Raw genomic sequence first — 15,036 nt, forward strand, 5'->3', positions numbered from 1 at the left:
ACACTGATGTGCTGTGCCAGGGTGACCACCCGCTGGTGACCTTTGACCCCCGGGGCAGTCTGGAGCAGCGGGCTGGATGAAGGCTGGCTCTCAGGCAACGGCCGCAGGTGCGGGAGGTGTGCCACCTCGCCGCCAAGCTTCCCGGGGCCTGCGGGCAGAGCAAAGCTGGTCAGGGTGTGGGAGGGGCGGGCGAGACCCGTGCCTGGCTGGGGCAGCTGTCCCTGAGGCCCAGCTCAGCCTGCTGAGCTGTGGGACCGGCCAATTCCTCCTCCTCTAGCGCCTCAGTTTTCCTACCTGTGTGATGGGTAGCAAGCGACTGTCCCTACCTCGCAGGGCTGGGGTGAGTGGGGTATGGGTGGTCCCCTGGGGCCCACCTGGCTGCTTGTGCCGCAGGTCCCCCTCCAGGTGGCTCTTGTCAAGCTCCTCAAGGTGCTTGGGGAGCCCCTTGTCGTGGGTCAGGCTGGGCGAGCTCACAGGGCTGACGGGCTCCACCCCGTCGGGGCTGTAGCTGCTGCCGTGGTAACCTACAGCGGGAGAGGCCAGCGTCAGCCGAGGCGGGAGGGCCAGGACCACCCCTCCCCCTGCCCTCCCACAGGGGCTGGGCCCCCAGGCCGGAGCGGGCAGCTAGGCCGATGGAGAGAGGAAGGGGGCCAGAGCAGGGGGTGCTGGTGGCCAGGAGTGGGGGCACCTCAGAAAGGAGGGAAAGGGAGATGTGGGGGAGCGAGGGAGACAGGGAGAGAGGGAGACAAGAAGACGGAGAAAAACACAGAGCCTGAGACACAGGGGAGACAGGCCCAAAGAGACTGAGAGAAACACAGACCAGAAAACAGGCGGACCCACACGGAGGGGGCTGCGGGGAGAAGGTGAGTCCAATGTGGGGGTGAGCAAGGGGCAGCGGTGACAGGCTGGGAGGGAGTGAGCAGGGGGTGTGGCAGGAGGTGACCCTCAGGTCCTGGGGGCCCCCACAGCCCCGCGTCCAGCAGAGGAGCCCTGGGCTGGGACCAGAGGTGGGGGGACACCCCCTTTCCCCCGGGGACATCAGGTGTTGGGTCACCAAGGGCACACGGGGCCAGGACATCCCCAAGACCCCTCGTGACCTGAGCAGGATGCAGGGGTCAGGCTCCCAGCTCCTGGCAGTGGGGCGCTCCCTCCCTCCCCGTCTTCTCCTGCACCATCTGCCTCACGGGCAGGCGCCCCCCAAACCAAACTCATCCCCCCATGGCAGCAGCAGGCAGAGGGCACCCGCCTGAGCTGGCTCCCCGCTCCCCAGACGAAGGCGCGCAGGGGGAGATGGGAGGCGCAATCGAAGTCAGAATCACAGATCCATTCATTAAAGGAAAAAAAGCGAAACTCCAAAAAAAAAAATCATGATAAAACGATGTGCAAATGATGGGGTGCCCCCGGACCGGGGAGCAGCAGCTGGAGGAGTCATCAGAGCGTGCAATCGACGAAGACGGGTTTAAAAACAAAATACCAAAACCAACGAAAAACAGGGGAAAAATAAGCAGCAGAGATCTGGAAATATCTTTAGGCCACGAGACGGGGGGCGGGCGCAGGGCGGAAGGCTTACCATCGCGAGGGGAGTCGGCGGCCAGCGCACCTCCTTCTCGCGGCCCTTTATCGTGAGCAATTTGACGCATGATTATCGCGTCTATGAAGGTGGCCGCTGTCAGAGTGGTCTTACCCAGAGAACGGAGTTCCAATTCCTGGATGGAAAAGGGTTTACTTTGAGTCTTTTCCCGGTGCAGGTCGGCGGGCGGGGCGGGCGGCGCTGGCTGGTCCGGGCTGGCGTGGTGGGGCGCGAGGCTCTTCGCTGGGGCGCGGGCGATGGCCGCGTGGCTGGAGCCGGGGGGTGCCAGGGGCCGGGGCTCCGAGCCCTTGCCGGGGGACGAGGCGGGCTCCAGCGCGGCGCGGGCCGGGGGCTTGGCAAGGAAGGTGTGGCCGGTGTCTGCACGGGGCCGCTCGGGCCGGGCGACCCGCGGGGCCTCCTTGGGCAGCAGGACAGGCTCCATGAGGGTGGGGTAGACCCCGTCAAGGGTGCCGCCCAGCGGGCAGTGGGTGGCGGGGGGGAATGTAGCGGCTGGGCGGACAGGCGAGGAGGTGGAGGTGGACCTGGGGGAGGAGAGAGGGGGTCAGGTGGCTGCGGGGGCCCAGGTGGCTGGGGCAGGGTCACTCCCTCACTCCGAGACCCCTGATGAGTTCCCGCTGCCCTGGGATAATGTCCCCACTCCCTACTGCTCCCAGAATAGATGCACCCTCCTGACGGGTCCTGGGAGACCCTGTGTGGCATAACCTTATCTACCCCCTTCATTTATTCATTCATTCATTCCATCATTCCAAAATATCCTATGGAGCACGTACGACGCGTCAGGCACTGTTCTAGACACTGGGGCTGCCGTGGGAACACAAGTGGCTAGTGTTCTAGTTGAGCAGACAGACTAGGGACACGTTAACAGATGGATTAACCCCTATCAGAGGGTAGACCTGTCGGGGGCGGTAACTCGGGGAGAAAGGAGAGCGTGTCAAGGAAGCACTAAGGCAGGGTGGCTGCGGCCTCTCTGAGGAGCTGGCATGTGAGCCGGGGCTGCTCAGGACACAGAAGGAAATGGAATGGGGTCAGAGGAGAGGGCAGCAGGGCTAGCTCTCCCGCCCAGCCACCAGGGACCACATGGGGCTCCCTGGGAGGGCTGCCGTCCCCTCTGCCGGGAGCGCTCTCCGCACCCCAGCAGGGCAGGCTCTGGCTGTTCTCGAGTCAAGTGCCTCTTCCTCCAGGCAGCCTCCCCAGTTGCCGTCTTGGTTTAGACCACAGCCCCAGGAGGGCAGGGCTTGCATCAGCCATCACCACATCCCCAACACCCAGCGCAGGGCAGGAGACCCACAGCAGGCCCACCAGGGAGGAGGAATGCACAGAGGGACACCCTGATCTTCACACGGCAAGTGTAACTGCGCCCACTTCGCAGGTGAGGACGCTGAGGCCTGGACACGAGCCGGCCTGCCTCCACCCTGGAGGCCTCCGGGTCAAGCCCAGTGTTCCCGTGAGGCAAGCTTGCTCTCCCTCCCAGGGCCTCCCTCCGCAGCTGTCACTGGGAAAGGCCTCGCTTCTCCCGTCTGGTTTGTAATCGGCTGTGCTGTGTGGAGAGACACCGGGCTTCTGTACGTGCGCTTGTGCCCGGAGCCTGTGCTCGAAGCAGCCAGGGGCTTCTGCTTCGTGTACCTGCTGGTACCTGAGCCAGCAGGGGGAGGCCGACGCTTCTAGGAAACAAAGGCGGCGTTTTCACATTGGAATCGTGGGTGGGTACAACTTAGAGCAGCCAAAGGAGGGGTGCTTGTGGGCATGGGCACTTCGCTGTGGGAGAAGCAGCTGCCTCCCAGCAGGTCCCTGGGCAGGGAGGGGCACTGAGAAAGCCCCCTACGTGAGCAGCTCTGCCAATACCCTTGGGGGGGCGGTCACCAGAGGGGGACTGGGCCTGTCACAAGAGTAAGTGGACTCTAGCCGCCATCTATGGGGCCTGTGGAGCCTCTCCCACCTTAAGGGGACCTCTGCACTTTGTCCAGGCAAGAGAGACACCATCTCCTCCCTGTACGGCCCTGCTGAATTCCGGGGGCCCAGGCATCTGTCCTCACAGCCCTCCCTCACTGTCTCCCCGCTCCTCTCCACAGACTCTACCCCTGCACCTGACAACCTACCCACCTACTCATCCCTCCACCCACCCCCTCCCCGCTCATCCACCCCTCTCCCCGCTTGTCCACCCCCTCCCCGCTCGTCCACTCCTCTCCCCGCTCGTCCACCCCCTCCCCACTCGTCCATCCCTCTACCTGCTCATCCACCCATCTACCCCCTCATCCATCCATCTACCTGCTCATCGACCCATCTACTCAACCCATTATCCATCTACCCGGCTCATCATCCACCTACCCAACCCATCGTCTCTCTACTCACCCATCTACCCATCCATCCACCTATCTACTCACCCATCTAACCCAACCTCCATCCATTCAGTTATCCATTCACCCATCTACTCATCCTCCATCCATGCATTCATTCACCTACCTATCTAAACTAAACATCTATCCATCCACCCACCTACCCATTTATCTACTCATCACCCACCCACCTACCCACCCCTTCATCTAGCCCAGCCACCCATCCATCTACTACCACACACATATCCATCTATCTACTCGCCTGTCATCCAGCCACTTACTCACTTATAACCTATTCATCTACCCATCCACTCATCCGTCTGTCCACCTACCCATTCATCTAACCCATCTCTATATATACTCATCCATCTACCCATCCATGCACCTCCCATCTACCTACCCACCCATCCATCCTCTCATCTACTCATCCCTCCGCCTACCCACCCATCATCTAGTCATTCCTCCATCCACCTGCCCACCTACCTCCTACCCATTTACCCATCAATCTACTTGCTCACCTACCCATCATTCACCCTCCCGTCTATCTGCCAACCCATTGGTCCACTTGTGCATCCACCCACCCAATTGTCCATCCACACACCAACCTGTGTCCATCAACCACCCACCCACAGTTTGTCCCCTCCCTTGTGCCAACCTGGCCCACCTCAGGACCGTGGGCGTGCTGGGCTCCACGGAGACGATGATGCCCTTCATGCCCGTGTTGTGCAGCACACTGGGTCTCTGCTGGATGGCATCCTGGGTCCGGGGTGAGATGGGCGAGTGCTGGTGGGAGTGGGAGGCGGGGCGGCTGCTGCTGCCCCCACTCCCCCCGCCACTGCCGCTGCTGCTGCTCTGCTCCGTACCTGGTGACAGGCCGCGGTGTCAGAGGGAGCAGGCGTCACGTGGCCCGTGAGGACCCCCAGGGCTCCGGGCAGGGGTCTCTGATGGCCTACCGGGTCTCCAGATGGGCGCATGCTCCACTGTCGTGGTGGACGTGAGGATGGACTTCTCGCGCTCCCGTTCGCGCTCCCGATCTCGGTCCCGGTCCCGCTCCCGCTCCCTCTCAGAAGAGGATGTGGCGGTGGGTTTTGTCAAGTGACTGGGACCTCCTGGAAACCAAAAGGTGTGCGACTCAGCCCCAGGATTCAGGAAGGGCCTGGACTTGGCTTCTGGGGTGGAACAGCAAGTGCAAGGCATCTCCCTGAAGATGCTCAGGCACCTTCCTCGGACGCCAGGGTCCTGACCCAGGATGGGGGCAGGGTTGTTACCTGGGGAGAGCGGGGAGCTGCTGAGCCGGCTGCTGAAGTGCTGGGGGGTGGTGGGGAGGTAGGCGAGGCGGTCCATGGCGGTGGCTGGTGTGCCTGGTGTCGGGGGCACCAGCACGGGCAGGTGTGGCACTTGGGACAGGTCGATGATGCCTGCGGGAGAAGGTGGGGCCGGGCGGCTGTGGCCATAGCGGGAGAAGAGGGGCCAGCCCACCCGGTGCAGTGCTGCACGCCCGCAGGAGTGGCAGCGTGGCGGCCATTCCCTCCCCAGTCTGAGCACTGGGCCCAGGGGACCCTTTGTGAATGCCAGGTTCCCACGGTGCCATGCCCTGTGCTCCGAGCCCTAGCAGTGGTGGTGTCCTGCAGTGGCCTCCTGCACAGCTCGGCGTGCCCTTCTGCTGCATCAGACTCTGACCCTGGACGACTGGCTCCCTGTATTCGACCCCCATCATGTGAGATACCCGTGTGACCTGTTTTCTAAGGAGACCCTCACTAGCACTTGGCCTTTCCAGAAGGACGTTCCAGAAGTATCCTCAAAGGTGACTTTAATACACACGTGCAAAGCAACCACAGGCTGTTTGAAACTCAAGGGACTAGAAACTCAGCCTCACCTTTTTCTTTTTTTTCCCCAAACCCCAAAGACCCTGGCTACCAGGAGCACACACAGGCACGTGCACAACCCCGTGTGTGCATCCAGGATCTGCACAGCTATCAGACGCACACTTGTGCCCACAGCACACACGACTCTAACCCCAGCCAGGTCAGCGCATGCTCTCAGAGCGGCCATACCCCCAGACCGCTATGGTGACCACACTTTAGACACCTCGGCAAGAACACATGAGCATGCCTGGGTGTGAGCATGTCCTTTGCACTCCCAAGCGAGCCTGGGCGGCCTGGGCCTACGGCCAATTCCGGATGGAGGTGGTCTGCCCGCCCACGTGCCCAGAAGCACCGGGCCACCCACCTCGCGGGCCGGCGGCGTAGTTGAGCGCCAGCGAGGACTCGCGGGGCGAGAGGCCCCTCAGCACGTCGGCGCGCTGAGCCATGGCGGTGGCCGCGTTGTGGTGCATCTGCTGCGACGTGATATAGTCGTTGATGATGGTCTGGCGGTTCTCCAGCGCCGCCGTGTCGGGGTAGCCGCGGATGAGGTAGGGCGGGTACAGGTGCGGGTAGGTGGGGTTGGGGGCCAGGTGCCGGGGCAGGTAGTAGGCGGCGGCTGCGGGGAGAAGGGGGCAAGGTCAGGACGGCCCGGCCCAGCCCGGGCCCGGGGCCGACACCCTGCCTGTCTCGATGCCCCCCAGCCCCACATCCTGACCGCTTCTCCCAAAACGCCCCCCACAAAACAGAGTTGGGGGCCTGGAAGTGGGAATACTTTTGCTCCCCAAAACACATGCGGGGGCCTCTCAGTGACAATCTTCTTTGCATTGAAGCTCTCCCAACACAGGGCACAAAAGCGCAGAGCCCTCAAGTGCCTAAGGGGGCATCCTTTGAACAGTAGCATTTCAAACAGGTCCCTTTGGGCGAGGCTCACACTTGAGCCCTCTGTCAATATGTTTGCAATTTTAAAGGCACTGGTAAGTCCCACAGGAAAAGCAAACAATGAAGAAATGTTTAACCCAGCATATCCCTCAGACGCCTGGGAAATTCGGTTCTAACTAGACCGTTCAACCGCCTGACTGCACTGTTGGGTCTCCCCACCTTTAGGCCTCAGTTTCCCCACCTAGCGGAGCCTAGTTGACGCCCAAGGAGACCCTGGGCAGACACTGATGAAGTCCTGCCCCCGTGCACCATCTCCAGTTGCTGCGGGGTTCCCTGGGTCGGGGGACAATCACCTGCATCCAGGGGGATCCCGCGGGGTATGGAGGTGGGGTCAAAGGCCAGCGGGATGTGGCCGCGGTACAGGTCCACGCCACTCACGCCCCGAAGCAGGTGCTCATAGGGCGAGATGGGGTGGGGGTGGTGCTCAGGCACGGCGCTGTGCGGGGACTTGGCGATCTCGCGGGGCGTCGACGTCAGCTTTCGGTCCTGTGACGCCTTGCTGGATGAGAGGCTGCCTGTGGGGATGGGCCGAACGGGGCTGGGTGACATCCGTGCCACAGCCGTCCCAGCCCGTGTGGGGCCCGCCGAGGCCAGTGTTCCCGGGAAGCCACTGAGGGCGGGACCTCCGGGACCTGGGTCCAGCCCTCTCCGCTCTCCCACTCCCCTGTCCCCAGCTCGTCTCTTCTTTTATTTACTCATTCACTCGTTGGCTTCTGTTTTCTCAGTTCTTTAAAAAAAATTCATTTGTTCTTTTTTCATTTGTTCCCTGTTCATTCATTCACTCAGTCAACCAAGAAATATTTACAGAACCTCTACCCTATGCACTGACTAGGAGTGGGGGCGACCCCTACCCCTGAGAACCAGACACACACCAATCCCGGCCCCCACGGAGCTCACATTTAATGCGGGAGCCAGACAATAAACTAGTCATCAACTAAGAATTTCAGAGTGACAAATGCTCTAAAGAACATTTTAAAATGTGACAGAATGGGACCAGAAGGGGGGGTTTGGTCCTGAGAACCCTCCCCAAGGATGGGACACTGAACAGAGACCTGAAGGATGAAAAGAAACCAGGCAGGTAAAGATCTGAAAGGTGGCGGCATTTCAGGCAGCGGGGACAGCATGTGCAAAGGCCCTGAGCAAAGACCCAGCTGAGTGACATCAAGGAGCAGAGAGGAGGGACCCGTCTGGCTGAGCCTGGGCAGATAAAGGGCAGGGAGAGGAAGGTGGGCAGGGCCAGGTCCTGTAGGCCGTGGCCAAAACATTGATTATTTTGTACGTGCAGTGAGAAGTCACTAGAAAGATTCAAACAGGAGAGTGGCATAATGATGTAAATTTTTCAAAAAAGTGTTCTGGCTGCCATTTGGGGAGCAGATTAAAGGAGAACAGAGTGGAGTAGCGGGGGCCGGGGGGAATCGGGTTGGCCCGGGAGGGCAGGGAGGGGGCAGACTCCCGAGCTCGGTGTGGACGCGGCCGAGATCCCCTGGTCTCCAGCCTAAGCTGACAGCAGCCGTGCAGGCGGCTTCCCGAGGGGGCCCCGCCCCACTGCACGCACCCTCCTGCAGGCGCGGTGTGGGCTCCCTCGTGGTCACCGGTGATCCACGTGGCAGGTGGCCAGTGAAGGGCGCCGCGTGGTCCTCGTAGGTCAGGGGGCTCTGGCGCGGCTTGCCCAGCTCGGGCACGATGACTGGGGCGCCCCGTGTGATGGAGCCGCCGGCGGCGCCAACGGCCGTGGGCCGGCCCTTCAGGCTCTCCTCGTAGCAGGCGCGCTCCAGCGCCCGGGCATCGGCCATCACGTCCAGTGGCAGCGCGGGCGGGAACGGGCGGCCGGGGCTGCCGATGATGGAGCGCACGTCGTGCTTCTTGGCGCCCACGGGGGCCGGGCCAGGCTCGTACTTGAGCGGGGTGCCCTGGGGGACGGGGGCACACGATGGAGGGCGCAACAGCAGCTCCACTCCGCCTGTGGCCACCCCACTGACCACCGCCCTGCCGGCCTGTCCCGGCCCTTGGTCCCAGCCCCAGAGCCATGCGGGGGCTGCAGAGGGGGCCCGGCGTGCAGAGGTCAGCCCTTCCTGGAGCGAGCGGGGGAGCCCCCGTGCGCCCTGGGGTTCCTCGAGACTCAACGCCCCCAGGTGGGCCTACACCTGCCCCTGGTCAGCCCGGGACCCTCCACGGCCTGCCCAGAGCCGCGGGGAGCAGGGCAGCGCCCTCGGCCAGGATGGGCGGCAGAGGAACTGGTCCCAGCCGGCCCCGGGGGAGACCCACCCCTTTAGATGGACGCATGGGCGCACCGCGTGCCTGGGCCTCTGCCAGGAACAGGCCTCCGCGTGTACTCAGGAACGTCTCAATGACTCTCATAGAAAGCGGAAACGCCCTCATTTTAAAAAAGAACATTCTAGAGTCATCCTGGCCTTGGCTCCATGGTGGACTCCTGCCAACGGCTGTGTAGCTGCCCAGGGGCTGCCAGCCAAACCCGTCCCTGGCACTCGATGGTCTCCCATTGCTTCCGTCCTCTCCCAGGCGCCAGGCGCTCTACCGAGTGGGACCCCTCCCCAGAGCTTCCGCCTCACAGCCTCGCGGCGCCGGGTCGGCTCCCAGGCTCCGTCCTCATTCATGTCAGCCCACCCTGACCACGTGAAGGGAAAGAGGCCCTTAGGAGGTTCCCACTAACCAGCTCCTCACAATCGGGGCTCATCTTCCCCTACCGGGCCACGGCCTTTTGGGGGCCAGGACCACAGGGGGCCCAACAGGAGTGGACGCCAAGGAGGAAAGATGCTGCAGATTTAGGTACATCTGTGTTCGAGATTCATAACTGCCACTTACTTGCTGTGTGACCCTGGGCAAGTGACTTAGCCTTTCTGAACCTCAGTTTACTCCCCAATAAAATGGGGACAGTAAGAGCACTACCCCCGAGCATTGCTGTGAGGGCTAAACCAGGCACGACGCCCAGCCCTCGGGCAGCACCTGGACCACACTGAGGATTCGATCTACAGCAGCCGTTTATCAGTACATTCAGCTCTGAGGCCTCAGCAAGCTGCTGGACCTCTCTGGGCCTCAGTTTCCCCACCTGAAGAATGGGGATACTGGGTATGAACCTCATCAGGCTGTACAATCAAACGAGGTCACGGATGCAAAGCCCTCAGCATGGTATCCAGAACGGACGCCCAGTGACCGGCAGCTGTGTGGCCCTGCGCCTCAGTTTCCCCGTCTGCAGAGGCCAGGGCAGCACCCAGCAGCCCCTGCCCGGCCCTGGCTGGCCCGCCCAGTGCCCGTACCTGCGTGATAGAGCCCTCCTTGAGCGGCCGGGGCGCCAGTGGCAGCTCGGGCGTGCGCCGCAGCTCCTCGCGGGGGATCTCGTGGATGGAGCGGCCGGCCTCCTTCACTGTCGCCACCAGGCCCTCGTGGGCCGGCTTCAGCTTCAGGGGCCCCAGGGCTTCCAAGGGCCGGGCCTTGTAGGCCTCGGCCAGGTCCCGTGGGGGTGGGGGCGGTGGCGGCGTGCCCTCGCGCTTCAGCAGCTTGGCCTCGCGACGCAGGTAGTCCTCCTGGGCCTCCACGTAGGACCGCGGGATCCCTGCCGGGGTGAACGGGCGCTGGCCTCACGTCTGCACCCCCCCCCCACCCTAACCTGGGGCCTCCACACTAGCGGATTCTGGGGTCCAAATCCTCTCTTGCTGTGTGACCTTGAATACATGACTCGACCTCTCTGAGCCTCAGCATCTTCACATACAAAACAGGAATACTGAAGAAAACACCTCACCAACTCATGAATATTCATAAAAAGCATAAATCGGGGCTCACAGCAGCCGGCTCGCCGCTGACCAGCCAAGAACACTTGGACGAGTTAGCCGCCCTCTTCCGTCCTCCTACTGGCTGTCCCTCCCTCACCAAGACCATGCCGTCAGATAACACACAGCTCGCGCTGGGGCCAGCCCCAAGCACACAGCAGGTGCTTGACCAACGACCCCCACAAGGCAGAGGGCGAGGGGTGGCACGTGGCTTCAGATAACTACAAAAGGCCTTTGCTCTGCATTTCCGCTGTACACGTAGCGGCTGTGCACACGCGTGTCACACGCCGTCCATGGACTGGCCTGAGTGCCCCGGCGCCCCGGGACGTCCCTCCTCCTGCCCGCCCCGACTGCGGGCTGCCCTCATCTCCGCGGGCAGAGTGCGGGGCGGTACCTTGCGTGATGGAGCCGCGCATGTGGTGCTGCTCCTTGAGATGGTGGGGGCTGTGTCGCTCAGGCGGGATGGCGCGGCCCATGAGCCCTGGGAGAGAGGTGAGGGCATTGCTGCTGGTCCCCCAGCCAGCCCTGGGCAGGGGGGCCAGGGTCTACAGCCGCCCCTCTAGGTAGTGGGTACATTCGGGCACTGACGAGAGTCCCCATGATGACGCTGGTGGCGGCAGAGGACCTGGCAAGCCAGCGTCCCCTTGCCTGGGCCCTGCGCCGCCTCCGGACTGAGCCTCAGTTCTCCTCTTTGTGAAACGGGGCCAACCGTCCCACCACCTCCCTCCAGGGGGCGCGGGGAGAGTCCCCTCTTCACGGCCGGCACAGCAGTGAGCTGGGATGCCCCCGGGGCAGAGCCCAGGCCCCCTCGCATTGCCGTGTCCACTGGAGGGGGCAGGTGGGCAGGGCGCCCACCTTCGATGCTGGCCGAGGAGATGGCCCTGCCGACGCGGCCCTCCATCATGTCGTAGGTGCGCTTGGGGGCGGCCGCCTCGTGGGGCGGTCCTGAGCTGCTCCTGCCGTCCTCCTTGGAGCACTGGGACACGGACATGCCACCTGGAAAGAAGTCCACGCTCACGGTGATGGGCTGGCCATGGGGGCTTGTGTGCACAGGGCCCAGGACTAGCCAGTTGGCCGGGGCCAGTTGCAGGAGTCCCCAGAGGCACGTCCGCAGGCCCCGTCACGGCTCTGCTGACCCCTGCCGAAGGAACTGCTGCCTGCCCACTGGCCCCCCGGCCTGTCTCTCAGGCGACCTGCAGAGGGTGAGGCCAGCAAGCTTCCTGCACCCTGAGCCCCGGCCCACCAGGCTGTGGTAGGAGAGGAGGTGTGCGCCTCTGACCACGCACGGGCACGTAAGTCTGCACACAAACACATCCACGCGCAGGTGCCAATGTGATATGAACATGTGCACTCACACGCGTGTGAGGAAAGATGCATTGGCAGAGTATGAACACACTGGGTACGCACGACCGTTTGTGTGTCAATGTGGGTCTGTGTGTGTGCACGAGGGTGTGTGCACGTGTGCCACTGAGAACCAAGTGAGGCCATGTGCACAAACATACCAGTGTTCCTGTGTCCTCGTGCACATGCATGAACACAAATGTATGTGCGCCGCGACAAGCCACATGGGGAGGGTGTGTGTCTGGGGGAGGGAGGGAAGGGACAAGGAGGATCCACGGCAGAGGTGGTGTCACGCCAGGAGAAGCCCCGAGGGGCTGGGGACCGTGGGCCGGGCTCACTGGCTCCCTGACGCCCCGAGGGGCAGGCCACACGGGGTGACAGTCAGTGCTGGTGAACAGAGTGGCAGGTGCCCCTGGGGACACGACGGTCGCTCCCACCAGGCCCCTGCCCTCCTCAGTCACTCGGCCCAGGAAGCACATGGGAAATTAAAAGCCCTGATTTAAACCCATTTGGCGGATGATGAACTTAAGGCCCGTAGAGGCTCAAGAACCGGCCTGAGGCCTGAGGTGAGAGCCCACCTGGCGCGCTCGCTCTGCCCACAACACCTGGACTGCCGGCCCCTCCGTCGGCCCTCCCAGGGCCATCCCCCAGGGCACTCGGCTGGTCCTGAAGCTGACGCCAAAGATGCAGCTAATGGCCTGCCCTCAGGGCTGTCTCCCCACCGGGCAGCAGGGGCCCATGTCCTGAGCCACGGCCCCACCTCCACTTCCCAGGACAGAGGAGGGGCGGGCACAGTGGGCGGACGGAGAGGAAAGCGCCGCGGCCCGTACGCGGAGGAGGAGCAGCAGAGGGCGCGCCACGTCCAGCACCGAGAGGGCCGCCCATCAGCAGCTTCTCCCCGCACAGCCGGGCACCCAGGGCTGCCAGCAATCACGACCAGCTCTTTGCTCCCTGACTCCTTCCCGGCAGGGCTCCCAGGGTGCAGCCCAGAGCCCGGGAAGGGGGAGGACGGACGGCCGCTAAGTGGGGCCTGGGGCACACGGGGGCAGGGCCACTCTGATCATCAGGCCTGCATGGCCACCTGCAAGGAGAGCATAGCATTGGGAAGAAGGGTGCTGGGCTGGAGGCCTGGCGGGGTGAGCCTGGGCTTCTGCTTTGTGGGCCTCAGTTTCCCCACTACGCTTCTAGCAAGGCTGGCCACAGTTTGTTTCCTAAATTGTAAAGAACTGGGCAGAGCGAGAGGCAGCCATGGCCAAGCCTTACCCGCTGCTGGCTTGCATACCTGCAAGGACGGAGAGGTCACCACCTCCCTGACTGTGTTTCTTGGTGTCACCCAGCCCTGCCTCCCTGTGAAGCCACCTCAGTGGGCCAGACACCCTCCCCCTCAACCCCAGGCCTCCTTTTCTGGAGGGATCAGGAAGGTGGCCACACAGCAGGCCCACTGGACGCCATGTACCTCAGCTCCCCATCTGGCAAACAGGACAAAACCCTTTACCCTGGCTCTCGACCCCTCGAGGATGACGGGCAGGCCATGGGCTCCCCCAGACTAGCTTTCCCAAGACAGCCGGCTGCCCTGTAACCCCGACCACGCTTTTCTGGACCCTCCTCTCTGATCAACTCCAGGAGCATCAAAGCCTGGGGTGTGGGGACGAGCCAGGCTGGACAGGGCAGTTTCCAAGACATGAAACCAACAAGGCGGCTCCCTGCCTGCACCTCGTGTGGCCCGGGTGCTCCAAGGGCTCCGTCCGCTGCACCCCAGCCCCAGCACACGGTCAGCGCCCACTGAAGACCAAGCGACCGGTGACCACCTTTCTGGCCAGGCTCCCCCCTGCTCCCCCAGCCCCCATGGCCGTTCTCACGAGGACTCACCCTCGTAGGACAGGACGTGGCCCTTCTTGCCCTCATAGATGACGTGGCCCTTGGGCAGGCCGTCCTCCCGGCTGCGGTCCAGGCGGCTCGGGCTGTCCTCGCCGATGATCCTGGTGATGGTGCCCTTGTACAGGACGTCGGCAGGAGTGCCCTGGGGGGCGGGGAGGGGGTGAGCACCCGGCACGCTGTGGCTGGGGACCCCTCACGCTCGCCAGACGTGACGTGGGCACGACCCAGCACACACATACACGTGTGCCCTGCAAATCCACACATGCACATGTGTTCACATGTGCTGTGTCCACCAATGCACACGTGTGTGCACACATCCACCACTTCACAAGGGGGAGCAGAGCCAGCAGAACACAACCACATGGAACAAAGCAACGTCAGCAACGTTAACAGCAAGGAGCACTGATCAAGTGTCTCCTGCATGAGGCGCATCACACTGAGCTCTTTCTACACATCGGCCCGTTTAACACTAGAAACGACCTTGTGGCACGTGCTATTTTTATGCCTATTTCAAATGGGGAAACTGAGGCACCAAGGGGTTAGGTGACTTTGCCCAGGGTCATCTGGCTAATGAAGGGCAGAGCTGGGACTGGAACCCAGGCAGCCTGGCCCCGGAGTCCGTGCTCCAGCCTGTACCATGTGGTCTTCCTTTCCCAGAGCCGTGACATCCGATCAGCAACAGTCAGGGTGGGCACATGGGACCTGGGGACCTGTGCTGGGCCTGTGACTTTGGTGTGTCCTTCACTTTGCTTTCCCAAACCAGGATGGGGATCAAATCAGGGCAGGACACCAGCAACCTGAGCTCTAACCCGGGGTTCTCACGCTCAGCACTGTGACACGGGGGCCAGATGACCCTCTGTGGCACGGCCATCCTGGACATCGTCGGATGTTTAGTGCCATCCTTGCCCCACACACGAGATGCCAGGAGAGCACCGTGCCTCCCCAATCCATGCCCCTCGAGATATGACAACCACAGATGTCCCGTGATGCTGCCCAATGTCCCGAGGGGAGCAAAACTGCCCAGTCGAGAGGCACTGCCTTAGAGGGAGTGAGCTCCTGGGGAGGGGATGAATTCAAGCAGAGAGAACTGGCCACATGGGGAGCATCCCGCCTTGGGCGTGTTCTCTGGGCCATGAACAGAGGACAGAAACCCAGCGAGGCTGGAGGCCCCTCAACTTCGGGACAGTATGTTCAAACTCCTGAGATCGTGGAGTTCTCTCCACCTACGGCCTGCTGCGAGGACCAGAGCCTGGGGCCTCCCGGTGCAGCCCTGGTGAGCTTCCCCTCGAAGAGGGCGGAGTGCC

At 62.8% G+C, this 15,036-nt stretch overlaps 1 protein-coding gene across 45 annotated transcripts in view; it reads right to left on the reverse strand.

The window, feature by feature from the left end:
- NCOR2 (nuclear receptor corepressor 2) overlaps positions 1-15,036 on the reverse strand; it is a 205,749-nt gene that overhangs the window by 9,014 nt on the left and 181,699 nt on the right. For 22 of the 45 annotated variants that reach the window (XM_070627241.1, XM_070627248.1, XM_070627252.1 and 19 more), the window contains 13 exons: positions 13,724-13,874; positions 11,369-11,509; positions 10,908-10,994; positions 10,004-10,299; positions 8,284-8,638; positions 7,022-7,243; positions 6,154-6,405; positions 5,193-5,342; positions 4,878-5,033; positions 4,580-4,787; positions 1,571-2,112; positions 375-524; positions 3-148 (listed from right to left, as the gene is read on the reverse strand). In XM_070627241.1, coding sequence (XP_070483342.1) covers positions 3-148; positions 375-524; positions 1,571-2,112; positions 4,580-4,787; positions 4,878-5,033; positions 5,193-5,342; positions 6,154-6,405; positions 7,022-7,243; positions 8,284-8,638; positions 10,004-10,299; positions 10,908-10,994; positions 11,369-11,509; positions 13,724-13,874 — 2,856 coding nt within the window. The remainder of the gene's footprint in view (positions 1-2; positions 149-374; positions 525-1,570; positions 2,113-4,579; positions 4,788-4,877; positions 5,034-5,192; positions 5,343-6,153; positions 6,406-7,021; positions 7,244-8,283; positions 8,639-10,003; positions 10,300-10,907; positions 10,995-11,368; positions 11,510-13,723; positions 13,875-15,036) is intronic. The other 23 variants (XM_070627260.1, XM_070627281.1, XM_070627276.1 and 20 more) reach the window with 3 other exon arrangements.

Source organism: Equus przewalskii, chromosome 7 (genome assembly GCF_037783145.1).
Source record: "Equus przewalskii isolate Varuska chromosome 7, EquPr2, whole genome shotgun sequence".
In the NCBI taxonomy this organism is placed as follows: domain Eukaryota; kingdom Metazoa; phylum Chordata; class Mammalia; order Perissodactyla; family Equidae; genus Equus; species Equus przewalskii.